Source organism: Pelecanus crispus, chromosome 1 (assembly GCF_030463565.1).
Source record: "Pelecanus crispus isolate bPelCri1 chromosome 1, bPelCri1.pri, whole genome shotgun sequence".
Taxonomy (NCBI): Eukaryota; Metazoa; Chordata; class Aves; order Pelecaniformes; family Pelecanidae; genus Pelecanus; species Pelecanus crispus.
This window is the reverse complement of record NC_134643.1, coordinates 137303781-137330332: the sequence shown is the minus strand read 5'-3', so window position 1 is coordinate 137330332 and position 26552 is coordinate 137303781. Positions and strand designations below refer to the sequence as shown.

The window sequence follows — 26552 nt, the reverse complement described above, 5'->3', positions numbered from 1 at the left end:
AATCTGGTCAATCACAAATATCATACGGCCTAGCCAAAAATACAGCCAGAGATTGATGGTTCAAAGGCTTCAGCTTCAGAAGTAAACCTAGATCTAACATAATATGGGAGAACCCTAATAAAAGCAGAGCTGTGTTTTTGTGCAGCCTATGCCAATATGCGAGGGAACAGAACCATCCTTCCCCTCTCCTGAGTTTTCATACAAGCAGAGAAAAAAAGCACATGCTCCCTGTTACATTCCAGTTTGTTTTTTCAATCTGTTCGTGTTAATGGTACAATCGGGGATCTCCAATTTTTGTGTCATCACTGCCAGCAGCAGGCTAATGGAGCATCTCAGAGACAGACCACAGAACTGCAGTTCCAGCCACACAGGGCACTTCCCTCTTTTTATTACACTCTATAAAAGATAAGTCACACACGCTTTCTCTTAGCAGTCCTCATGAATCAGCAGAGAGCTGCCGAAGAGTGACCATCAGGGCACTCAGGAAAGAATCAGGTGCCAGCTGTCAAAGTATTTCTTGGTGATTTAGATTCTTTTTATATATCTCTGTATCCAGTAGGACGAACAGGCCAGCAGAGAGCATTTACGTATTTGCATTTTACAGGACAGGCTGCAAAAAGGAGATGTTGTCATGCAGGAGCAGGAGGGAGGATTTCTTGCCATTTAGCTGACGCAAAAAAGATACTCCAGTTCCTGCGACTTCTCCCAAGATATACATTAGCAAGTCCAATTAGGGTATGTGTGTCCTGTCACGGGTGGCAGAACATCAGGGCACTGGGGAGTGCCACGCCAAAGAGCGTGCACAGCCATAGCTTTTCTTCATCTTTACCTCTCTCTTCCATTCCGTTTGGTGAACACTAGGGGCTTACACATGCTGAAGGAAAAATTTCAACACAATGGATTTTGTCAGTAGCCTGTTTCAGGAGGTAAGAAATCAGCCACCTTGAATTCTGGCAATGAAATCTGTGGATGCAGATTGCAAAATGTGTGACCATCCCTTGGCAGGGTATTGCTTCGTGGTTTGTACGTTGGGTTAAGAAGGCAGCTGTTGTTCAAACAGCCCCATCCTTCATGCCACAAAGGACTTGTTCTGAGAGAGACCACACATGCTAAAAATTCTGCTTGGATCCTCTATTTCATTTCTGCTTTCTCTGGTTGCAGAGTTAAAAAAAAAAAACACCTTAGTTTTAGGGTTCTCAAAGTCTGATCACGCTGTTCGTGCCCATGATGTCCCACTCTTCGGTGCCAGCCAAGAGAAGGTGGGACTGAGGAGACAAAAAGAAGAAAGTGAACCATTTCATTGATTAGATATAAACTATTAGCTGCACTGAGACCGGCTTACAATTTCCCACAGCTGCTTCTAGAAATCGCTTTTCAGTATAAGCAAATTGCCATCCTTGTGGGAGGAGTGCTGCATGTATCAGTGAAAAGAGTGATACTTTGGGGTAATCTTCCTACTGTGATGAGACCCAGGCTGGAAATAAGGAGGAGGCTTCCTTCTGCTTTGCTTTTCTGTTAACTGCAAACGGACTAAAGCTACAAGTTGTGAAGTTCCCTCACCAATCAGCAATGGGAGATTAACTTTATCGTTAACCTTGTCTGTGCCCTCACCGATTTAATTGGCATTGGCCCAGGTCCCAGACCTAAGGCCAAGAAATACAGAGCTGAGTTCGGTTGGGTGATGGAATGAGAGCTACTGCTCTCCCCGGCCATCCTGGGCTGCCTACGTGTTGTTTTGATCCCTTGGCACAAGGCACAATGTCTGTGCACATCACCAGCCAGACTTTCAGCAGGTATAAATGAGCATAACACAGAGAACTTCAGTGAAAATGTTTTGCATCCCTTAAGAATCTAGCTATAACTATTAAACTCTCTTTGAAAATTTTCTTTTTAGTTCCCTTTAAAAAAAAAAAGGTCTTTGTTACCCATCTCCTCGCTGTGGGTAACCTCATTCTCTCCAAGCTCCAGCTGGAACCTGCATCACACACTGCTCAGTGCTCTGTTGCAAAAATCATTCCCCATTCGCAGCACTAAATCCCCTGCACGCACTCCTAAAATATCTTCTCTGGTTCCTCATGCCTAACTAAACAACGCAAAATCCTGACTCTCTGCATACCTCCCACAGCCATCCCAGCTGCTCCTGCCACCTTTCCTTTCCCCGAGGCTGTCTTCACTCCTCTGAAGTTACTCATCAGGAATCCCCTCCTCCAACACTTCTCAGCTTTTTCTTTCATTTGACCCCTTTTGGGGAGGTAGGAGGAAGAGTTTATTTTAAATAAAACCTTGTCCACTTCCTCCTCTCACATTAGTTTTAAAACTTGCCATCGCAACAAGATTTGAGCAGATGCAGACAGAGATGCTCGTTTCTGGATGTTCAAAGTGTCCTGCTTGTGCTTGCAAAGCACAAAAAAAAATGCCCTGTGGCCTGCGCTGTGGGGCGCTTGGCCCATCCAGGCTTTGCAGACCCCGGGAACAACAGCATGGCCTCATGCTAAGCCACTGGACCCCTTTGGCCTTGAGAGCTCCTGAGCGTGGGTCGAGGCGCTCTCTTCGCACAGGTCTGAGAGTGAACAAATGTTTCACAGCGGACGGGCCTGCTCTTGAGAGCAGACCTGAACCCTGCGCAGATGCCGTCTTTATGAGTCACGTCTTCCCCGTCTCCCTTTTACACTCTGTCCCCACAAGTAGCTGCCCTGAGGTGTTTGCTTTGAAAGGCCATAATCATATTGTCCTCCCCTCATCATCCCTCTTCCTAGCATCTGCACCTCATTGTATGGTCATCTCTTCCCATTGTTCTCTTCTTAATTTAGTTTGGAAACTCTCTAGAGCAATGAGACATCATTATCTGTTTTGTAAAGCGCCATTCAGAGCCGTAGCAGAGTAGCATGTACACGTGATAGAAATCCTACCCTTCCATTTCCTCCAAAAGATAGGCAGAGCCGGTTAATGCTCGGCAGGTTAATGTGCACTGCCCAGCACGAGTTACCAGCAAGAGCTCTGGTTACTGGAGCTTCCCCCTACAACAGAAGCGAGAGCTCAACCATGCTTTGCTCCTCACAGAGTACTGTGGGAGGCCTCCAGCTGCTCCACTCCTGACAACCATATTGCCACAGGACATATTTTGATGGCAATTTTTGGAGTGCCAGGATAGTGACAGTCAGTAACAAGGTGACTTCACTACCTGCAGAGTCAGGAGTACGCAGAAGGTTTCCCCTCTGGTTTGGTAACATCCGCAGGACGCTCGCGGCATTGTAACATTCTCGCTCAGCACGGTTACAGCACACACAGCTGAGCTGTGTTTCCAGCAGCACGTGTCAAGCTGCTTCACAACCCACCCCTATATGTCCCTCCCCTACGGGCAACCCCACAGTCAAAGGCAGGGCGATTCCCTGGGCCAAGGGGAAGCAGAATTGGGGGGGTGAAAACCCGTGACTACCTTTGGAAAGAGCATTTCCACCGCAGTTAGCAGTGCAGTCCGATGCTGGTTACAATAGGCAATAAAACAGACGCTGCTCTGGGAAGACAGAGCAACATCTAGCAGAACTGCTGACACATCGGTTTTCCTCTCTGCCCCCGCAAAATGGGTATTTTCTTCCTGGGGTCACCTATAGCTTAGCCAGTGTTAATGTGCTGAGAACTGGGCTGGATGTCAGGTCCTCAAACTAGTTTTCCTGAGGTACCCTGGAAAACTGCAAATGAGCCACTGGATGGTTACTGAGATAATTAATAATCCCCTTCGTTTTTAATAATGATAAAATATGTTTAATGGACACCAAAAAAAAAAAATCAGCACAGATGATACTGTCAGCAGCAATGACAAAAGCTCTTGTTGCTAATGACAAAGCGCTAGGCACATCCTGATGTTTCCTCCTAATACACAATAATGCAACTAAGCCTATGCTGGGATCTGTGTGCTGCTGGAAAGGGGCAGCGAGGGGAGAGCGCTGGACTGGGAGATGAGAGACCCGGGCTCTGAGGCCTGAGCCGATACCAAACTTGGGCCCCATCCTCTCCCATGTCCGCGCTTCTGCTTCTATTTCCATCTCTGAGGTTTTCTTCAAATTATGTTCAGAATTAAACTATTTTCTTAAACCGATGTGAGACTGATACAAGCAGTGGGGACGCACCTCCGTGGGCGCGGAACCGAGCAGGGGCACAACCGTATTACAAACCCCAGCATCCCTGGGTTGGGAGCTCCGGATGCAGCCGTGCTGGCCCTGCGGGCAGAGCACTGCCTGGCACCTTTCCTGGGCTTGGGCACAAACCCCAGAAGAGCCAGGGGACCCGGGGACCTCGCTGGCCATAACTCAGCGCTGTTCAACCAAGCCATTCACGAGAAGTGGGGAAACGCAGAGGGAGTTTAGCATTCAAGCTGCGCGACCTAGCTGTGAGTGAGGAGATGGGAATGATGTCAGGGAGGTTTTGTGCATGAAGCGTCCGTGACAAAACATTAGCTTAGGTCAGACACTACTGAAATGTAAAAGGAAGGATGACTGTCAGTCTGTCAGCAACCAAAACAGGGAGCTGCTGCTGTTTCATGCAGCAACAGGTGTAACCGCTGTCAAACAGAAAGTTCCTTTTCGCCAATTTGTAAAACCAGCGGCCTGGGTAGTAACTGGACCCCTAATATCGACACCTTCGGTGTGAGACGCAAGGGCTGGGGCCAGCTGAGAGCGGTGGGAATCGGTGTGCCCGAATACGCCAACGGCCAGCGCCGACACCGCCAAGACGCGCGTTTCTGCTCCTTTCTGCTGTTGAATTGCAAGCTGCGTTTAAAACCGAGGCCGTCCCCCGCGACTGCACCCCGCGGGGACGGGGGCACCTACGGCCAGGTGAGCAGCGCGCCCCGCCACACGCCGCCGGGGCCGCTGGCTTGTGCTCAGGGGGGCGGCGGTGCGCTCCCCCGGCCCGGCCCGGCCCGCTCCCGGCAGCAGCGGCGGGGCCGGCGGGCGGCCGGGGCCCCCGCTCGGGGCGCTGCCGGGGCAGCCCGGGGCGGCTCCGGGGACGACGCCGGGCGGCCGGGGAGCGCCGGGCGCGCAGGGGCAGCCTCGCCGCCGGCGCCCGGCTTCCCTAATGGGCATGTGCGGCGCGGCTCGCACATGCCCACTCGGGGCGGGCGGGCCGTGCCGCGGCGGTGGGCTGCGCGGCGGGAGCGCGGGGCGCGCCGTCGGGCACCCCGGGAGGCGGCCGGCCCCCGCCGCCGGGGGAGGCGGCCCGGCGCTGCTGGCGGCGGCTCCCCGCGCCCAAGCACCCCACGAAGCGCACCCGGCTCCCCCTTCCGCGGGGGGCGGCCGCTCCGCGCCCCCGCCGCCCGCCCGCCCGTCCGTCGGGGGCGCGGGCAGCCGGCGCTCCCCGCCCGTCCCGGGGGCGGCGGCCGGGCGGGGCGCGGATGTGGCGGCGCGGCGGCACCGGCGGCGGGCGGAGCCGGCGGGCGGGGCGGGGCGGGGCGGGGCGCGCCGCGGCGTCCCGAGCGCGGCCCGCGGGGCGGCCCCGGCGGGAGGCGCCGCGCTGCGCCCCGCCGCCCCGTGCTAGGCGCCGCCCGGCGTGGCCCCGCGGCCCTGGGCGGAGGGCGGCGGCGGCGGCGGGGGCGCCGCGGAAGGGCTTTCCGCGCCCGCCCCGCCTGCCGGGGCCGGGGGATTAGTCAGCAGTCTGCGGGCAGCCCCGCTCCCGCGCAAACTCCGCGGCGGGGGCGGGGAGCGGCGAGCGGCGCCTGCCCCTTCCCCTTCCCCTTCCCGCGGCGAGGGGCGGCGGGGCGGCGGCGGCGGGGCTGCCCCCCCCCCCCCCCCCCGGCGGTCCGCGCCGCCGCTCCGCGGCGAGGGGCGGCGGGTTGCAAGTCGGGCGAGGAGGCGCCGGGAAACTCCTCTCGGGCACGGCGGCGTCGCAGGAGGACGAGCGCCCCGGGCGCCCCGCGCACGCACAGGGGCGGGCGGGCGCGCACACCCACCGCACACGCACACACACGCACACGCACACGCGCGGCGGCGGCCCCTGGCCCCCCGCAGCCGCGGCCGGCGGGGAGGCGGCGCCCGGCGGGGCTGCCCCATGGTCTTGCGGGGGCCGTGGGGGAGCTGCGGGGGCCCCGGCGCGGCGCTCGCCCTCCTGCGCGCCCTCCGCACTAGGATGTTGCGGCAGGTCTTGCACAGGGGGCTGGGGACGTCCTTCTCCCGGCTCGGCCACTTCGTCGCCAGCCACCCGGTGTTCTTCGCCTCGGCGCCCGTGCTCATCTCCATCCTGCTGGGCGCCAGCTTCAGCCGCTACCAGGTGGAGGAGAGCGTGGAGCACCTCCTGGCCCCCACGCACAGCCTGGCCAAGATCGAGAGGAACCTGGTGGACAGCCTCTTCCCGGTGAACCGCTCCAAGCACCGGCTCTACTCCGACCTGCAGACGCCGGGGAGGTACGGCAGGGTGATCATCACCTCCTTCCGCAAGGCCAACATGCTGGACCAGCACCACACCGATCTCATCCTCAAGGTAACCGCGGCGGCCCCCCGGCCCCGGGGCATCGCCACCCCGCCCCGGCCCCGCCGCCCTGCATCCCTGCCGCCCCGCTCCGCGCCAGCCCCGAGCCCGGTCCCCGCACCTGCCCGCACGCAGGGACCCGGCCGTGCAAGCCGGCCTCTGCCCGCCCGCGGCGGGCGCCGCCGCCGCCGCCGCAGCTCCTGGTCAGCTCCCCGCAACAGTTGGGATGCCTGCCCGCCGCGGGGAGCCGGCACCGCGCTCCTGCCAGCGCCGCCGGCCTCCGCTCTCTTCCCCACGCCCCCCCTTTCTTTTTTTTACCTTCTTTTTTTTTTCACACACCCTCCCCCCCCCCCCCCCCCCGTTTGGGTTTCATTTGCTTTGGGCGAGCGAGAAGGGCAGGCTGCTCGCTTCAATCATTTCTCGCTTGCCTCTGCACTCGCCGTGCGGTCGTGCTCCCGAGTTAAGGCGACTCGGGCTCTGATAAACTCAAACTTCAAAAACAGTTAGGTACCCAGCCGCCAAGCTGCCGAGAATGCTTTTGGGGGCTGCTGCTGCGTCTGGACCGCGCTCCTGCCTGGAGAGGGGTAGCACGAAACCTCCTTCTCACTGCTCGTGAAGGCAAATGACATAACTCGGCTGATGATTTTTAGCGGGTAGTATTTATTTTCCCCTCGTCTCCCAACCCACCATCACAGAAAACGCTGGTTTCATAGATGGAGAAAAACCCAGCTCAGCTGTAGATTGCAGGCATGGTGCAGCCTGCGCTGCCGGTTCAAGTTAGAGCGGGCGGCATCTTTCCCTGTCACTTGAGCGGCACAGAGCGTGCGAGTCGCAATCTAACAGGACATCTCACCGTACTATATGTCATAACATGTCGGAAACCTGCGCTTGTTGAAGCTGGTTATTCTAGTTTACACCCCAGTAGTTTCGAACAGTCTTGGAAGGAAAAACAGGGAGGACAGATGCAAAAACTGTGTCTTAAGAGGGTCAAGTTCACCCAAGAAAAAGGAGAGGAACATTTACAAATAACCAGAGGTGTGGCTAGCTCAATCCTGCACGTTTTCGCTGTTGCCTTGTGGAAGCCCCGGGGACTCGGCATTGCTTTTTTTTTCCCACCCCAGAATGTCAAACTGTCAGCCCATACAAAAGCCAATGTTAATTCTTTTTAATCGCTTCAGGGAGTGTCTTTTCTAAAATGAGAAAATAGATGCAAATACCTATTGCAAGAGACTTTGGGGAGACCTCACTCTTTACTAAACAAGGAAATAACTGTTACAGTGGATTTATTTATATTTTCTTTCCACTGTAGACACATACAGCACTATAGTACAGAACCACTCAGTATTTTATGTTTTCCTTTTCTTTTTTTTGCTGTTGACATACTACCCAACGGTAATCAGCAAACAGATTGAATGAGCATCGACTCGCTAAGTACAGTAACAGGAATGTTACTGGTGAACGAGAAAACTCCAGAGAGACGATTTTCATTCCTTCATTTTCTTGTACCATGAATTGCATTCGCATCCAGTATGTGCACATTTTACTCAGTCATAGGATAATAATGATAATGGATTTTTTCTCTGTACTGCTTTCTCTAGAGAGCTGTAGTTTTATCAATAGCATAGTGACACACAAATAAATGGTACTCAGAATCTTTCCTCAAGCAAACTTCTGCATAAGATTTATCGCATCAGTGAAAGAGCTATAACTTAGAAAGTTCTGTCAGTATTTAACACTGCCTCATTTTTAATAGACAGAATTTGCTAACAAAATTATTATTTTTCATTTAGTGAGATTGGGAGCACCATTGCCATTTGACTGTTTACTTTTACTGTTAATCTGACATTGTCAGGCCCATTTGATGCATTATTTCCAACTCTTTACTTATCTAATTAATTCCAGTATGTCTTGTGCAGAATGGATTATGTCCTTTGTCCTAATTATTTTTCTGTTTGTGGGCAGAGCCAGGCTCAGGCAGCTGCCTATCCAGCCCTGTGGACGGCCCCGTGGGTCAAAGCACAGCAAAACAGGAGGGGGGGCTCCTAGCTCCCAATATCGTTATATCCATGGTGATGCAGGGCTACATCATTTTGTGGTAACAGGGCTCACCAAGGGAAGGAGAATGGGAAAGGTGGCCACCAAGGTTTTCCTGTATATATGCAGTTGCATGAAGGGAACAAAGGCAGCCCCAGCCCAGAGCCAACCAACTCAAAGTGCTGTGCTTGTAAATAGCGTCCTGGGTGAAACCATGGAGTAATCCCACCTACATTCCTGAAAAAGCTGCCGTGTAGGCGCAGTCAGGGCAGAGAACCTATCCGGCAGCATTTGCTTATCTTTCCTTTTCTGAAGAAGGATGACCTCCCCGAGGGAGAGGTTTTGCTTTAGAAGAGGCGTCAGGTTGGACACTGGCCCCTCCCGCATGGTTGTTGCTGCATCTCCACCCACTAGCAGGAGGATGGGAGACCCAGGAGGATGGGAGACCCAGGAGGATGGGAGACCCAGGAGGATGGTTGCCCCAGGCAGGCGCCGGCTGCTCTTGCAGCTCCTCTTCTCGGTTTCCTTTCCTGCCGTATCCCACCTCATCAGCCAAGGAGGGAAGGGAATGAGCCTTGAACAGCTACAGCTACCCTAGTCACATGGCAAGGGAAGGAGAAGATTTCCTCTGGTTTCGGCAGAGGAAGAAGTCAGCTTCCATTATTGTCCCCTTAGTAAAGGAATACAAAGTTTTGGGGTCTGAGCAGTTGAAATTGAAACATAGCTGGTACTGTCAAAAGTTAATCGTTCTAACATCCCAATCAATTAATTAGTTAATGAAATAACTTCTTCGGTGGCATCTCTAAAATACTCCAGTTAGCTTAGTGCAATTCCTCGTGGGCACGTTATCAGCCCGAGAAACTCACCGTTACCGCTACTGCACGACACCCGGTTGGCTGGCTGGGAAGAGACTGAGGGAAGGGCTCGGCCTCCCGATGGTCTCGGGCCCAGATCTCAAGCGGCGCTCCCAGAGCCGGAGCTGCCGTAGGACTCCCCGCTGACAGCATGCATCTGCCAGCGCGATGCTGGCTGCTCACATGACAGTGGCAGGTCTCGCTGAATGTACAAGCTGCTCCACGCAAGGTCTCTCCTGCTTATGAGCAGGGAGGCATGTGCCTGCCTTTTGTGATAGTTTTGACTTGGAGATGATGCCAGGTGCCCTTTTTTTTTTTTTTGGTATAAATCTCCATCCATAGTTCTCATAACTCCCCATAAATGCTTAAACCATTCTAGGCCTGCCATCCCAGTGTTGTGTTTCCAGCTAGCACAGTCATTTGCAGAAGAAAGGGAGAAACCTAAACATATCCTGAATCTCTGGCCTTGAATAGATGATCCAACAAAAAGCCTCGGTAGAGTCTTGGATATGCAAGAGATGCATCCTGCGACTGAGATACTGTGGGAGGGCAATAATGAAATTTAACTCGCTGCTGTATCTGCTCTATAGCTGAGCACAGGGCACTGGCATCCTGTGCTGTCAGTGTGCAGGACCTTTCTTCCTCAAGATTTCACTCTTTCAAGAGAGAGAGAAGTAGGAAGTAAAAACACCTAACTGAAGAAAGTGTGCTTTTACCCCTATATTTCCAAGAAGTGCTTGGAGGAACAAAAATAATTGGGATGTTTGATGTGGACCATTGTGCAAAAGTTCAGATGATTACGTAAACTCTGTAGAAAACGTCTAAGCCTAGAATCCCACCTAAAAATAGTGTTAGAGCAGCCCCCTACCATTGTGTTGTGCGATTTCCACTTGCAGCTAGAAACTTGGTAGGTTGAAGGTATGCAGACTCACTGGAACTACAGACCTAGCCAGATTTTTGAACCCCAGAAAATATATTCTGATTTAGCCAGAATTTGAGACACCCACCCTTTTGAGCCTGTTCATTCCTCTATACTTACAGTGAGTTAACTGTGTTATACTACAAAAGACTTTTTCTTTTTTTAAATGAACGTTTTCCTTTTTTTGCAGAAGAATATCCTCTCTTCCACTTACGTTATTGTGTTTATAACAATAATACAGCACTAATTTTTTTTGGCAAAAACTCCACTTACGATGACAAGACGCAAAGATGAAAAGAGATAGAAATGTAACATGCCTTACTGAAGGGGACTGTATTTGCAGTTTGCCTCTATGAAAATCTGTAGATGAGGGTTTATATTTTTTAAAGAAACCTCTCCCAACTACGTATTTTCAGACAGTGCTTATCCATCGTCCCTCTCATATAAACTGGCCATCAATAGATCTAGATAACGGAATAAATAGCTATTTGAACATGCAAGCACATCGTAAAATTAGGTATTTCTGTTTAAGGACACATTTATTTAAGAACTGCGTAACTTCGGATTGCTGCAGAACAAAACAGTTTAACTTCAAAATTTTGTAGACCTCGTACATGTTGGGGTTTTATTTCTTCTCTCTGCTCCTTAATTATTATGTCCTGTAAATGTGTGTGCCTGCACGCTGTGTCTACGGTCTTCCTGGATTTCCTCACTTATTTTCTACGTGTGAGGAAACTCGTGGAAGAAATAACCATATTCATGTTCCTGTGTCTGTGGTATTTCCAGTTGCTTTGCTGTACAAACATGGCATGCTTAAGTCGTTATTTTCAAAGTCGGTAGAAGTGGGTTCTGGTTGTTCAGCAGAGCCAAAAGCTGGGTCTGTCACGGTCCTGGCTAACGCAAGGTACCTTTATTTTAAAACTTCGACTACTTCTGAATGCCTGGACACAGGCAGTCAGCTGTGATCTGGCAGCAGATATAGTAGGTCTCCACCTTCTCTAGGTAGCTCCGGCACTAAAAACACTTCTAGGGGAACAGTCAACAGAACAAATAGTGAATTCTGCTGGGGAAAAAAAAAAAAAAAAAGGATGAAGTCATGTCTTGGGAGCAAAGCTGTAATATGAGGGGAAGAGTCCTAATACAAGAAAAACAAGGGTGTGAAAGCAGCAGAAGTGCAAGCCTGTTGTCATAGCAGCACAATGCTGCAGGGCTAAAATGTATCTTATGCGAAAACAGATGAGAATTAAGATACGCAGGTAAGATCTGGGCACAGCCAGCAGCCAGGGAGGAGGGAAGATAAATAGCACACTGCAAGGACAGCGTGGAAGCGCGTGCTGAAACCCCCCTGAGTTCCTGATGTCAGCAGCCGCAGCTCCTCGGCGTGGTTCCTGCGGGTGAGAGGGTTTGATCTCTCCGCAGGCACCGGCCAGCGGCTGGAGCAGAAGTCCTGAAGTTGCCCGTGCCTGGGAGGACAACCACATCCCGCTGGTCCCCGCTGCCCCCCTGCCCTGCTCCAACAGCACCAGACGGGACGTGGCCCCTTCGCTCCCCCTCCCGCCTCACGCCATGGTGCGATGCTCCCCTGCGCCCCGAGCTGCTGCCGGCCGGGCAGCCCATGCTAGGAGTGCCCAGCGCCCCGTGTTGCATCGCCTTTCCTGCCTTGGAAGGTCAGACCTCGCCTTCCATCTAACAGAACGCGTCGGGGACAGATTTTCTCAATACGTGGCCGGACGTGTGTGACGGGGGATGTGAGCCCTCGGGGTGACCCTCCGGGAAAGCGCAGTAAGCAGGCAGGGCGGGTGTCGGAGGCCAGGGACCTCCGCGCGTCACAGCCACCGAGGCCAGGCACCCCAGGCAGTGCCGCAAGGCTTGAGGAGAGCTGCCGCGGCTCCCCAGCGACCACGTTTGGGCTTCCCAAAAGCTGTGACTGGGCTCTGCCTTTAAGTTGGAGTTTGCAGCGGGAGAACCCCCTCTCTCCTGTTAGAAGGGAGAACAAGGAGCTGAGTCGTTAATTAACGCGGTGGGCGGTGAACTTGCAGCTATTGAGGTTTCCCTGCGGCGAGGAAGGGACCGTTCATCACGCTTCTGCTGGAGGAGCCCTCGGCAAGAGCCTGCACCGTGTCTCCAGCCCCCTGAGAAGCATTGTAAGGATGGAGCGGTGTTTATGGAAAGGTCTGGGGCACGTGGAGAAAGCCACCAGTGGTGGAGCTGATGCAAGATCAGCTGCAGGAGAGAAGTTTTAATCTTTTTTTCCCCATCATGAAAAATCAATCTCGGAGCCGCACACCAGGCTGTGCAGAGGGGTTTCTGCTGCTCCGGCGTCCCGTCCTCCTGCAGTGGTCTGCCTGAAAACCAGAGTGGGCTTCTCTCGGTGGGACAAATTCAGGCAGAATTACCAGCGTGATTGTCAGAATTAAGACAGTATTGATTATAAAAGCTTCTCCACTTCAGATTAGAAAAGAAAAATCATATCTAGCAATTTTCTGTAGCTACCAAGAAGGCAGATGGAAATGTAAATGCACGCGCATCTGCCACTTCGAGCTCTAATAGCTGTCCCTCAGTTGATGACTTGTAGTTTGTAACAATTTTTAGATTTTATTTACATGAAAATTGTTTGGAGAAAATATAATTCACCATGTTTTGGACAGCTGAAAAAATTAGTTGCAAAAATACGTAGCTTGCATAAATAGCATCTTAGCGTCTCTTCAGGAAACCTGATTGTAGGACTGCTGGAAAAAGAGCCCAGCTCCCCATAGCGATCCTCACTGCACGCTCTCCAGCTGCAATGTCTAATGTTTATCCTGAGCTGTTAGGATCTGTTGGCTTCCTCCGTCGGCCGTGCGCACGCTCTCCATCCCTCGGCCAGACTGGCATGGTCAGGAGGCTGCTGCCCACCAGCCCCCTTTGAACCTCTGCCCTGGACCCATGCTCTCAGACTGACAGTGGGGCACAGCCCTGTTCGGGGCCTCCCTTGCCTTCCCTCTTTGCAACCTTCTTCTGATGAAAATACACTCTTAATAGTTTAATTCTGCCCGTGTCTGCAGAGCCCACAGTGTTTTCTTTCGTGAATTAAGCTGGGAGCTGTGCAAGTCTTTTCCCTCTCATAACCCTTTTACATTTTGACTGAGGCCATCTCTTGAAGTGAATAAAAAAAGCACTCTGCAAAGATATGAAATGCCAGAGATTACTGAGATCATAGAAAAAGTGGAGAAATTTATAGCTATCCATTAAAGGCTTTTTCTCCTCTTCGTTTTCCTTGGCACAAGTTACCTGTAAAAATTACCAAAAGAGTAAACCAGCTTCACATGAAAATGAAGCCTATATTTAAAATCATTGTCTCCATCCTGCTTTCTAGTTTTCAGTCTTGAACCCAAAACAGTGATGAGATTTTAAGCAGTAATAGATAATGAGTTCATTCTTCACTTTATTTTTGAGCCTTTTCAGGCTTTCCTCCATAACCATGAGATCAGACATTTCTTTTTTTCTTTAATGAAAGCTGAGATTTTTTTTAAAAAAAATCGCAATATTTCAGGCTCCAACGCTCAGAGAAAAACCAGACTTGGTGAAAATGGCAGTAAAAAAATTGTAAGAGTTGGCAATACTGACTAGAATGAAGCTAATTTTTAATTTGAACCATCAGATGTAGACTGAAAGACTAAATAGAGTCAAATAATAGCAACAACAACAAAAAAAGTCATATGGCATTGCAAAGATCTTACTCCTGTGAGTAGAACATGTCTCTCTATGTGCCAGATCATTCGCAGTACAGGAGGACATCCGTATATGTAGGTAGTTTTGTCTAGTTGGGCATTCATCAACTGTATGTCAAGTAACAAAGCACAGTCAAGTCCTTACGATGAGCGATGTCCCCAGTGAAACACCACACGTCACCGTTCAGCAGCAAAACGAAACACATTTTTGCAGTATGTATGATAAGCAGGAGGTAGTTGTACACATCCTTAATATTAAAAATGGTGGCTGCAACTGATCCACCTCCCACAGGGGTCGGGATGTCTTTCCATGAGCTGGGAACAGGAGCTTGGCAAGGCTGAAGTGTCCCATTGCATGCTGCTGTCGCTCTGACCATGGAGTTTCCTTGGGAGCAAAGCTGTGCCGCCAGTGAGGCGAGAGCCGTGTGGGACACCCGTGGCCATCGCTGGGTCCTCGTGCCTCATCCCCCTTGCCCATAGCCTTGATCAGGGTAGCAGATTATGTAATGTGGGCTTAAAGGATTTCTGGGATTGGACCATTTTGCAAATGAATCAGCAGTTTCTAACCCCTCCCTGCTGAGATGGGATCTGTTTGCTTCACAGGGAGGCTGCAGACTTTTTTGTTACCTGATTAAATTGACAAAATTCTGGTCATACCTGCTCACTTTTGAATTAAAGAAAGGACTTCTCAACAAAGCAAAGGGTCTAGAGGTTTTCCTCACCCCTTCTTGTAGCTCCCTGCATCTTTTGCATGGACTTAAGAATAAAATCAAGCTTTCCTTTCTGTCCTGAATATACATCTCTAAGTACAGCCCCTTTGCCTTCAGGTTCTGCTTTGCTGCCACCACTGAAAGTTGTGCCAAGCTCCGTATGAGGAAGGGCTGTCTTGCAGAGCCCAGTGTGGGGCTTGGCCATCCCAGGACAGCCAAATTGAGCCTACGGGGGGGCTCCGGTTCCCAGCACCTGCCTTCCTGTGCTGATGGTAGGAGGACCGGCAGCCAAAAACAGCTTGAAGAAATCTTTGCAGCCGTGGCTCTCTGAGGCCCTGGAGCAAATGGTTTAGCCCAGGAGAAGTGAAGGGATTTTATGTTTTGCCTCCTGGTATCCCCTCCTGGGCCCACGGGCGAAAGCAGCTGGCAGGGCAGTGCGATTTCGCCGCCTCTCGTCTGTCGGCTGTGCCACGGGCGGAAACGTGGCTTGGTGTGGAGGCATGAGACCAGTACAGCCCTCAACTGGAGGTATTTGCAGAAGGGGATTTGTCTCCTGGTTGAAGCCATCTTTCCTCTCTGTGTAAAATAAATAACCGACTGAGCACGGGACTTAGAATAAACAGAGACCAAGACCAAGATGTTACCAAATGTGAATGGCTAAAGGCTGGAGGAAGAGAAAACTCTGTTCTAGAAATCTCTGGCATGGTACGGGACACACATAAATACCATTTTTGGAAAGGAGAGGGGAATTGCAAGTGATGGTCACTGTTTAAACAACAATGAAGTGGGGAGGTGGAAGTTATTATTCCGTGCCTGAGTGCTTTCAGGGACACTGTGCCACCGTGGCAAGGGAGCTTAGGCGATGCTGTGCAGTTCTCATGCTGCAGTGCTCTGGCATCTCAGCAGTAAACTGCTTTTTGGTTCCTTGCACTGTTAGCTAGCTGAAAAAGCTGTGAGCGATGAGCAAGCAGTGCATGTCTCCCTTCAAGAAAAAACATTCATTCAGCTTTTGTTATTCCTTTAAATCTCCCTTTCTCCTAATAGGATTGGTAAGGATAAGAAAACAGCTGGATAAATGAGAATCTGGTGGTCAGTCATTTGTCCCAGTACTAGGTGCCAGGTTTATTCAGAATATGGTTACTTGCTATTGAAATCTGCTGCGCTGAGGAGTGCAATATGCATTATGCATTAGCATATCGCTAATGTTGTCCCCATCCCACAACAGCCTTTACCATCTCCTGTTAACAAACTGAAGTTTCCTGGGGGACCTCCTGGTGTACCGTAGGCAAGCCAAATTGCAGACCATGTAATCCCTGGAACTTGTAGGACGTGCCCTTGTAACCTCTCGGACCTTCTGTTTTCTGTGGAAGCCAGTCACCCGGGGCTATGGGTGTGGGCTCTGGATGCGAGTGGAAAAATCTGCGTGGCCGCAGTTGAATCCCCAGCATGGCAGCAGAGAGGAGAGTGCCGTGGGACTGCAGCTCTCGGCGGGGAAGAGGCAGCAGCCCCGCGGCGCACGGGCTGCCACGGGCAAGCAAAGGGAGAGAGACAGCCTGCAGCCATGCTGCAGTGCACCCCTGCCCGGCACTGAGGCAACAGAGGGGTTTTTTTCTAGCATCTGGTCTGAAAAAGCAAAGTGCAGGTAAAGTGATGCATTTGTCTTGAGGATGAAAGTCTGAGTCAGGCTTCCCGGAGCTGAATCCTTGGCGCACTGGGGCAGTGCTCGGCATACTTTGGTGGGATGGAGGGAATGGCAGGTTTTCTTCCTCTTTGGCTGTTTGCCTCCAATTCGAGACCAAATGTTGTGGCCACTGGCAAAGCTCGGAGTACATCTCGGAGCTGTTCTAAACTGCGCGAGCTTGCAGCCAGCTCTGGGGGCTGCTCGGCTGCCAGGATGTGCCCATACGCAGAGCTGACTGCCTGCCCCCCTCTCCTCCCCGAACCCTGTCGCTGGGAGGTGCGATGGGCAGGTCCCCGCCACGCCGTGCCTGGTCCAGCCCAGCACGGCCTCTCAGGAAGCACCGGGCCACCGCCGCGGAACAGGCTCCTGAGTCTGACGTGATTGTTTCCAAGAAGAAATGAGTATTTTAGGTATGACATTTAGCTTCTAGCCTTCCGCTAAAGATGATGTAACAGCGGTGACAGATGAGGTTATTTTATAACCTAAATACTAAAAGAAAGTGCTTCAGATGTAAAAGGAAGCAAATGCAGCAGCGAGGCAAGGTAGGTAAATAGCAACGCACATTGTTTGATAAAAGTTGCATGACAGTTTCTTTTGCATTGTGTCACTCAATGGATCCTCTCTGAAGGAGTTGTATTGTGAATCTAATACAGGCAGGAAATTCCTTCTATTCCTCCCAGCTGTCCTCAGCTGCGCTTCTTTATATGACATCTGATTTTACAACCATTGTCAGTGAAAACCAATGGCAAGTAGCTGCCATTGTAAAAACTTTAAAATCAGATATCTGTCTTTGATTTAGTAAATCAGGGCATTTTCCCCAAACTGTAATGACATGCATTTGAATTCGTACCCCAAAAGAGCTCTTGAAAAGCAGAGCTTTGCGGAAACAAAGTGGAAAGATGGGAAGAATTCCCCATACAGGCTCATTTCTTTGGCATGTTCCTGCAAATCTTTTAATTTGTTTCATTTTAGAAGAAAGTTGTACAAAAGCCCCTAATCTGTTGCACAGTTAGTTATCTGTTCTCCCGTCATGATGCAGAATTTTGCTTCTCACCATGGCCAGGTATTGTGTTCTCATAGTACTGTGAAAAGATTTGTTAGTTCAGTTCATTTCTCAAACCTGTCTTTCTAATGTCAATATTGAACTGTTGTTCTGTCAAATATAAAAACTACTCAAATGTGGAAAAACACACCCCCAAGCTACTAGAGAAACAAGTTGAGAATATAGGAATTTTGTAGTCTTTCCCTATACGATATCATATCATCCTGAGGAGCAGAGGGAGCGTAACTAAATTCATACCCATCACTGATTATGCAATGGAATCACAAAACAGTCAGATTCATAGTATCGTATAAATGGGGTTTTTTTCTGCAAATAGGTCTGAAATACCATGCAAAAGTCACTATGACTATTTAACTTCAACAGACGCAGGATTTTGGCCATGATTATTAGACATTTTGTCCATTGCCACCAGATGAGTATATAAGCTCTACTGCTCTCGTGTACCGTATCTTCTATTTTTTTAATCGGTGTTTGTCTTCAGAAGGAACTAGTTCCATTAAATATCACCTAATCCCAGGCTCTTTACTGGGCATAAGACCCTCCTCCCCTCCTTGGATTGCCGTGGAAAACAGCATATGCAAGCAGAAAAAAAAAGAATCACCTCTCCATAGCCGGTTTTCATTGTCTTGCTCAAAATCTGAAGGCAGAAAATAACTCTTCCCCCTTTAAGGAAAAGAAATTATAGTCATTCTTAATTTGGCTCTTCAGCTCCCTGAAAGAGCTGTGGTATTCCCGCTTTGCAGGTGAAGGAGGACTTCTCCTTGCTTTTTATCAGCCCTGGTTGTGTTGCCACACCTTTGCAGTGCTCCTGTTTCCCTTGGTGTAAGAGGTACCGAAGGATAAATCCATGCGGTTCCTCAGAGCAGATCCAATGGTTTGCTCCCCGCCGGCAGCAGACGTGGCCGCCCAAGCGACCAGGCTGTGGAGAGTGCCGTGCCCACGGGGTCGCTGGGACCAGGCAGCACGAGGGGCGCGTGCCCCTCTGCGCCGCCCCTGCTGACACCTCGAGAGAATCGCGTATCTCACCCAGCCACGTGCAAAGCGCGTACGCAGCGGCGTGCGGGGCCCCCCGGCATTTGGGATGTCAGCTACCCCCCGTGCCAGCTGGAAAAAAGCAGAGGGAGCCCCTTCCTGAACTTCGTGGCTACCCACGACAAAGGACGTCGCAGGGAAAGTCTGCTCAGACTTCTGGCGGTGGGTGACATCGCCTTGGCCTCAGCAGCATCCTTGCGGAAGGTCTTGGTACTCCGCACAACTAGAGCGGCACAGGAGTTAGTTGGTGATGGTGGTGGGTGAGGCCTGCACATTTTGCAAGGAAAACGTGCAAAAAACCAGCTTGCACTTTGCTAGGGCTCCCAACATTAGCAAACGCAATATCCTACTTTTGAATAATATTGTAACCTCAGCCTACTGGGGCTGTTCCCTTACCGCCTTTTAGATTTCTTGCTGCTTCTGTGTCAACTAAAACGGTTTCAGAAAAGGTTGCAAGAGTTTTCCGTATTTTTTCAAGAAGAGAGGGTAATTTTTCTGCCCTTCTGATGCTCAGAAATAACTGAATGCACTTTGGGGCAGAGCTCAGGCAAATTTCAGAAGGATGCAAAACAACTTACAAAAGAGGCTGCACTAAGCTGCTAGAGCAAACAATAAGCGGTAATAACCTGCAGGCCCTAAAATTAGGGCCTTCCCTGATTAACACAACCTCCTGGAGAGAGAAAGAGAAAACCAGTTTCATTCTCTGCCATTACTTCCCGCTCTCAGACTTGCTGAGGATTTGGTGAGGGAAAGAGGGAGGGGAAAAGAGGGCAAATTAATTAATGCCAGCTATCTTATTCCTGCTATGCCAACAATCTCTACACTTAGGGTGTGCAGCTGTGGCCTGTCCTTTACTCCGAGTGAGTGCTCATCCCCTGCCACTGCCAGGCTGCTGGCGCATCCCGTGCGGCTAGCACCCCCAGGCACGGTCCTCTTCTGCTTTCTGTACCTGAAGTTTATCTGTCGAGAGAGTAATTTGGCAATCCCGAGCACGACAGTGTCTGCGGAAACAGTTGGGCTGTAGCTCTCCCTTTCACGTTCACCCAGATCACTTGAAAGTAGAGCTCTGGGTCTTTTGAGTTTGCTTATTTAGAGGTGCCAAAAGGCAGATGCGCATGGCACAGATGCAAGTCACAACACACCTGAGTTACCAGCAAAGGACGTAAGGGAATAATACTGCTATTTTAATGCATGTTTCCTTTTTTTGCAATGAGTGTGCTATTAATGCTGCAGTCACCCAAACTTTTTTTGTTGTTGCTTAGATCAAACAGGAAAGGGACGGAGGTGAGGAGCCGCTGTTGTTCTGGCTGCTACTGTGCGAGATGAACTGATGAATAACGTGTGTGATTTCTCTTTCCCTTGTAGTTGCACTCTGCTGTGACCAGGATCCAAGTTCAAAGACCTGGTTTCAATTACACGTTTGCCCATATATGTATCCTGAACAATGACAAGACATGCATAGTGGACGACATAGTGCATGTACTGGAGGAATTAAAGGCTGCTCGTTCTTCTAATCGAACTAATTTTGCAATCACTTATCCGATTACTCACTTAAAGGATGGCAGGGAAGTGTATAACGGGCATCAGCTTGGTGGGGTTACTGTGCACAGCAAAGACCGGGTGAAGTCTGCAGAAGCCATTCAGCTCACCTACTACTTGCAGGCAATCAACTCCTTGAATGACATGGTAGCAGAGAAGTGGGAATCCATTTTTTGTGACACTGTTGAACTTTTCCAGAAATCCAACAGGAAAGTCAAAATGTATCCTTTCACTTCTTCTTCGCTGAAGGAGGATTTCCAGAAGACGAGCAGGGTGTCAGAACGCTACCTGATCACAAGCTTGGTCCTTGTGGTCACCTTGGCCATTCTCTGCTGCTCCATGCAGGATTGTGTCCGCAGCAAACCCTGGCTTGGCCTGCTGGGATTGCTGACCGTGACCCTTGCCACCCTGACTGCAGCTGGGATCATCAATCTCACTGGTGGGAAATACAATTCCACCTTCCTGGGAATTCCCTTCGTCATGTTAGGTAACTATCTCCTATCTCCTCTCTCTTTTGTGTGTTTGTGCCTCCCTGACGCATTTCCCAGCAAGCAGAGAAGCATCACTGCATGGCTCCCGGTGCCTCCTCCCTGCAAGGCTGCTTCGTGTGAAATCCACGCAGCCTCTTTTCCTAAACTGTTTGTACCGCGCCGGGATGTTAAAATCGTGCCTGGGGCTCTGGTGTGGCGTCGCACCCTGCCGTAGGATGTGGTGACCACGCGGTAGTGAGGAACGAGGATGTGCGAATGCCGTGCCTTGTGCAGAGGGGGAGCCCAGCTGCTGCTTTTCTGTGGATGTTTGATTCTGGTTTTGGTGGCCAGTGTTGGAGGGAAACCTTTGCAGAGGTCCCCGTGCCACAATGACGGCATCAGCTGTGCCGGCAAAACAAAGGGGCTGCGCGCATTCGGCATTTAGAGAGCAGAGCGGTGCTGTCCCGGCTTGGCAGGCGCCTGTCTGTGGGATAAGGGCAGCCGTCGGTTCTGGGTTGCGTTTCTCCTAAAGCCCCTGTGTTGGCTGAGTGAGCCTAAGGAGGGTTTCACAGCCCTGGGGTGGAGAGCTTTGCCTCCCCCAGTCAGGGACGGACCCGTCTGGTTCGCGCCAGCGCATCCCGCGGTGCAGGGCTATGGAGGGAAGGAGCGCCGGCTGCTCCCTGGCTCTGGTGTTGGCAGAGGTGCCTTCATCTCCCCGGTTTTTGTACCGCCTTCACTCACTGTGGGGTACGGGGTGGTTTCGTTTTGTTTTGTTTTCCTCGAGGGTAGGGAAGAGGAGGAGAGAAGGGCGGTAAGCTTGCTCCCGACCCAAAATCAGTGCCCTCTCCTGTTGGCACCAGGGCGTTTATGGGGATGCTGTGTGTTGTATCCAAACAGGCAGGGCGACTTCACGGAAGACAAAACAAGAGCTCTGGAGAGTTCACAGCCTCTTTGTTTGTGTTTGGTTCATAACCAGTGTGAAAAGCTTTGTGCGCTGTAGGTGTTTAATATGTCCTCGTTCACGCCATTATTCATTTGTGGAGAATAATACATGCATTGATTTGATCACAGTTTCCCCAGCTGAAAATCAGTGCTCAGTAATACTTCAGGTTTCAAGTGTAAGAGTGGCTCCACTGACTTAGTCACATCGTGTAGTGATATGACACGTTTCAGCACAGCTATTTTTATATCCAGCATGAGGTTCCTATGCCATGCCCGTACTGTAGCTGTGGTATTGTTGCGCTTTAATTAAAGACTATGCTTCAGTGGATCGCACTACCTGCTAACGTACGGAATATATTCAGTGACACAGAGAATTCAGCTACATTACATCAGCTCTTACTTTCAGATGACATCCATGAAAATTAAACTGTATCATAATTTAGAGGAAACGCAGCACAAGAAAGTCAGAGTCAAAAGAAGGCTAGCTTTCTGGCCTGAGTCTTTGGTTTCTTTTGTGGGTTTTTATGCCTGTGCATGTAGTATAAAATTCAATTCCTCAAACTAAGTAGTGTATATTATGCATAATATTATATAAGGAGGGGATTTCCAGATGTGTTGCAAGAGTAGTAGAAAAGCCGTCTAAAGTCCAGCCTTAAGAAATGACAGTACCTGGGGAAAGTGACTCAAAAATATGAAATATTAGCTCTGTTTAGGGATCAAAGCATCTGCTCTCTGGGACAACATTTCAGATCTTTAGTTCACTAATAGTAAGTATGCTGAGAACTTGAAATCCTTGAAAACTCACAGATAACTATGAAAAGTTTCGCACTTCTATTTTAGTGCTCCTTTAAGTGACTAGCTGTGTAGCCAACTCTGCTACTTTTCTTCTCCTTTTTTGTTCTGGGTTTTTTTTGGTCTTGCTTAGTTGAAGTATTCTACTCTTAAAAGGAGTAAGTTTCAAATATGCAGCTCAGCTCTCACTGTGAACAAGTCAAGACAGAGCAGCGTCTTGTCACACAAGACAGTTTGTGTGAATCTTGCCTGCTTCCCCAGCTGCATAAAATCTCCTGAGGGGCAGGAGTATCAACAGGTGAACAGAAGGCACTAAAGACATTCTGGAGTTTTTAATGAGAACTGTTTTAGACCAGCAGATAGCTAGAAAGGCAGGGTTTCCTTTTTTTTCCTGCAGTACAACAGAAAGATTCAGCATGCGTTTCAAAGTTTATTTCATGTCTATATGTTGTTTTGCTTATAAAGGATGGTTTAATTCAAGGTAACTGAAGGCTGGAGACACGCACCACCCTCCATTATAGCCCGCTGAACTACTTCCACTTAATTTCAGTGACCATCAGATTAGATCATAGATTAACTGACCTTTAGAAAGCTAAAGGATTTCTGGCTAACAGTGTAGCCCTGTAGCTATTACTCATAATCTCATGGCTAAAAGCAAAAATTAGGTAGGAAAAATGATTACACTGGACACATTTCAGGCAGGGCCCCTTTACTAGTATAAATCATTAATGAAGTTTCCCCCGTTTATAGTAGCTGAGGGTTTTTAACTTTTCATCAGCATCGCAGAGCTGGGGGGCGGACACACTCTCCAGACTTCATCTGCCCTCTGCCACAGGACAAGATTACGTCTTTCCTAACAGATACTTCTCGCCCTGCACTTTGTCTCCTCCTTGGGCCGCTTCCCCCTGTGTTTCACTGCACTACCGCTATGGCATTTGCATCATGTCTAACCCAAATTCCCCTTTTGTAACTCAGCTGTCCTCCTTATTTATCCACTGCATCTGGAAAACAATTTCTTTTCTTTTTCTTTGCATATTTGGGACCACTCTCGCTTGCCCAGTCCTCTTCCCTTCCATCCCAGGTTTCCTCAGACTATGCTTACCAGACTTCCAGCAATCTTCTTGCTTTTGGCCGCTCCACATCTTCCGTTGAGTGCGGTGCCTAAATCCAGGCGCAGGCTTTCAGCAGCAAGTAGAGTAGGAGGATGATTTCACACATCTTGCATATCGCACTCCTGTTCATACATCCCCGTATGACATTCATTTTCTTCTTAGCAGTATGAAATGGTTGGCATTTGGTTAGTGGCACACGGTAATTCACAGATCCTTTGTGTCACTTTCTACCCTGTTTGCACAATCAGTTGTTCCAACCAACGCGTAGAAGATTACCCTTGTCCTTGCTGAATTATAGCTTTTTCATCTCACACCATTTCTCCTGTTCATTAAGTTCATCTTGATACCATCACTACCCTTCCAAGATGCGTTAACTAAAGTTGGTCAGCAATGGTTTGCAATTACCTGCTTTTTCATATTTTCAAGAATTACTTTCTGAGTAGTTTAAATACTTTGCCCAGTCGCAAGCCCATTCTAGTAATTCAGGCAATATGTCTGCAAAATACTACACTCAGCATGTTCTTTAATACTAGATTTCATTCATCCTGTTTGCTGTAACATCCCTTCAGCGTCAGCCATTTCCAAGAACAAACAAGCTATAGTGAAGGGTACCAGCCTCTGTAGGTGTTGAATCCTTAGCTTTTGCATCAATAGGACAATTTCAAGTTATTAAATTACCATGGCTTACCAAGTTGCACTCTTAAGCTCAGACTGTGTAAGTGTAGGCAGGATCATCTTTTGCCTACTCCACCTATTAAATATGACGTACTGGTTTAAACACTTCATGCTTTGGTTTTAATTACCTTCATGGTAGTTTATTCTAATTTATTTTACTCTTTAATTAAGGCAGGTTGCTGTAACCCAGCTCATGAAAGGTAACTCATTAAGTCAGAATAACTCAGGCTGACTGAGTTATTGATGTCATAATATCAGTCACTGATGACTGTACATAGCCTGAGTATGTCACTACCGTGACGATTTTTATGTTGTGGCAGGTTTCTTTTTAGCCCTCACTGGTTGCTAACTGAATGGCAGAAATCGAAGCCAGGAGAGATGTTGCCAGAGACCTCCTTCCCCAGCAGCTACCAAAAGAGCAGGGGTCCCCTTTGGTCGCTGGAGGTCCAGCTGTGAGAGCAAGGCAGGAGGCAGTGCCTGGGGCTGGCCCAAGCCCCCACGGAGGGGCTGCGCTGGGGGCGAGTTAGCAGAGGAGGGCAGGCTGGCTGCAGCTGCTCTCTTCTCTAGGGATATCTTGTCAAGTCAAACTGGGAACTTTTCAGCTCTGGGTTTATACAGGTACTTCCAATGTGAAAGTGAAGCCTAAAACCTGTGCAACTTGGCAGGCTCCCACCATTCGTCTGGGCATATTTTGAATTAGCGTATGCCTCTGTGGTTTTTTAAAACTATCACCTGCATTTATCAGTGTGTAAGCAAGTAATTTAAGGACAAGATTACTCACATGCCTAGTTCATGTGGAACACTTTGCTGAACTAAGGCTATTCATTTTTGACCCTAAGAACCAAAATATTAAATTCTTCAGTTTGGTTGAATTTAAAATAGCTGATTTATAGTGTCAGCTGAAAAGCAGAATTAAAATTCTTATTTCCTATTGCCTGCTCCATTAAAAACTACAGATGTTTGGTCTGGCACAGATGCTAAGATATTCATCATAAGTTTCCCTTACGCATTAAATGCTGTATAATAACTGCCAATCCTTTAAAAATACCAGTTTCCTCAAAAAAAACACAGTGTTACCAAACAAACCATTGGACAACAAGCAGCACTGCCTGAACAAGTTTTTGGCATGACTTCTTTTACTTCCCAGAGGTGGAGCGCAGCATTTAACTTAGGGACTCAAAAGAAAAATTGCAATATTGCCCTTTGCACTGAAGAGAAAACTAGCAATCTGTTTCCTATTCCTCTACAAACTCCTACAGCTTATTCAGGGAGAGGTGGCTCTCTTCAGCTGCCAAGTTCGTGAAAAGCATTGGCTCTGTGAAATCGCAGTGGAATGCCAGGCGCTGCCAGATACGGGCAGGGACGCAGGGCTGGCTCCACGGGCTTATATTTAGCCTCCGATGCTGGCAGGGGAGAACCAGTTAGCAGTTATGAGAGCGGCTTGAGCTTGCAGCTTGCTGTAAACGGAAACGATAGCCAGCCTGGTGTGAAACTCAGCAAAACAGGGAGGAATGCAAATACCTCTTCTTACCGCCTCCCTCCATCCTCCCATCACGTCCTGCCTTGTTGGTATGCCCTTTCTGGGAAGAGAGAAGGGGAAAATGGTCAACAGAGCAGGCCCAGGGAGGCACGACTGGGAAGGAGCAGGTTTTAAGTGTTGGGCAAGACCCACCAGGGTCCTCCTGGGGTTCAGTCACGGAGTAGGGGGAAACTCAGGGAGAGAAGGAGACTGCACAGGGCTGCATCTGGCAGGAGAGGGCACAGGAGCAGGAGAGGTGCAGAACACTTCAGGAGGTACCCAGAGGTACCAGGGCTCCTAGGAGCACCTCACAGATGCAGAGAAGAGCTGATCGCTTCTCAGAAACACAAATTTGTTGGACGCACACCTTCCACGTGGCTTGCCTGGGGGAGAGCCGTTGCTGGTGGAGGGGTGAGCTGAGTTATCTGTACAGGGGCTTTATGGATGCAAAAAGTTGGAGCAGCAAAGATGGGATCTGAGGTCAGAGACAGTTGGGAAAGAAGGTCAGAAGGAAAACATTAGGAAGCAGAAGAAGAGGGGAGGTCAGTGTGTTTGATGACAGGAGCGAAAAGCACAGGAGGGCAAGCGAGAGGATTACTGAAGGTTAGGGACCATGAAGGCAACAGGTAGCTAAACCAAGCAGGGCAGTTAACAACCAGCATGAAAACCCTGAGAGGACGAGGGTGCTTGGGCCAGCACATGTGGCTTGCTGGAGCTGCACCTCGGTGCCAATAAGGTGCCCGGCCTGGCTCCTTCTTCAGTTTTCTTGAAGAACATGCTGGTAGGGAATTGCAACCTGTGCCAGATTTGTACACCCTAAAAGCATTCATTAGCCTCCCTATCAAGCACCCAAGTGTTTGCTACATTCAATAAAACTGAAGTGTCAACACTGGTTATATAGAGAGAGTTTCAAAGAGAGTGAACCAGCCCCTGCACAGGTCTCCCCGGTGCCCTTCCGTCCGCAGACAAAGGTAACACACACACACAAATGTTTGACTTTGTATAGTAGTTTTCCACCAATTTTCCTGTTGTCAGTTAATA

General features: G+C 49.8%; 1 protein-coding gene across 2 annotated transcripts in view; it reads left to right on the top strand.

Annotated features, from left to right (window-relative positions):
* Positions 1-6042: 6042 nt before the first annotated feature.
* The window catches only part of PTCHD1 (patched domain containing 1), a 34459-nt gene continuing 13949 nt past the window's right edge, over positions 6043-26552 (top strand). Inside the window, exons 1-3 of one of the 2 annotated variants that reach the window (XM_075725695.1) lie at positions 6121-6471; positions 19828-19854; positions 20020-20488. In XM_075725695.1, coding sequence (XP_075581810.1) covers positions 6121-6471; positions 19828-19854; positions 20020-20488 — 847 coding nt within the window. Of the gene's footprint in view, positions 6472-19827; positions 20489-26552 lie in introns of both variants that reach the window. The other variant, XM_075725688.1, reaches the window with a different exon arrangement.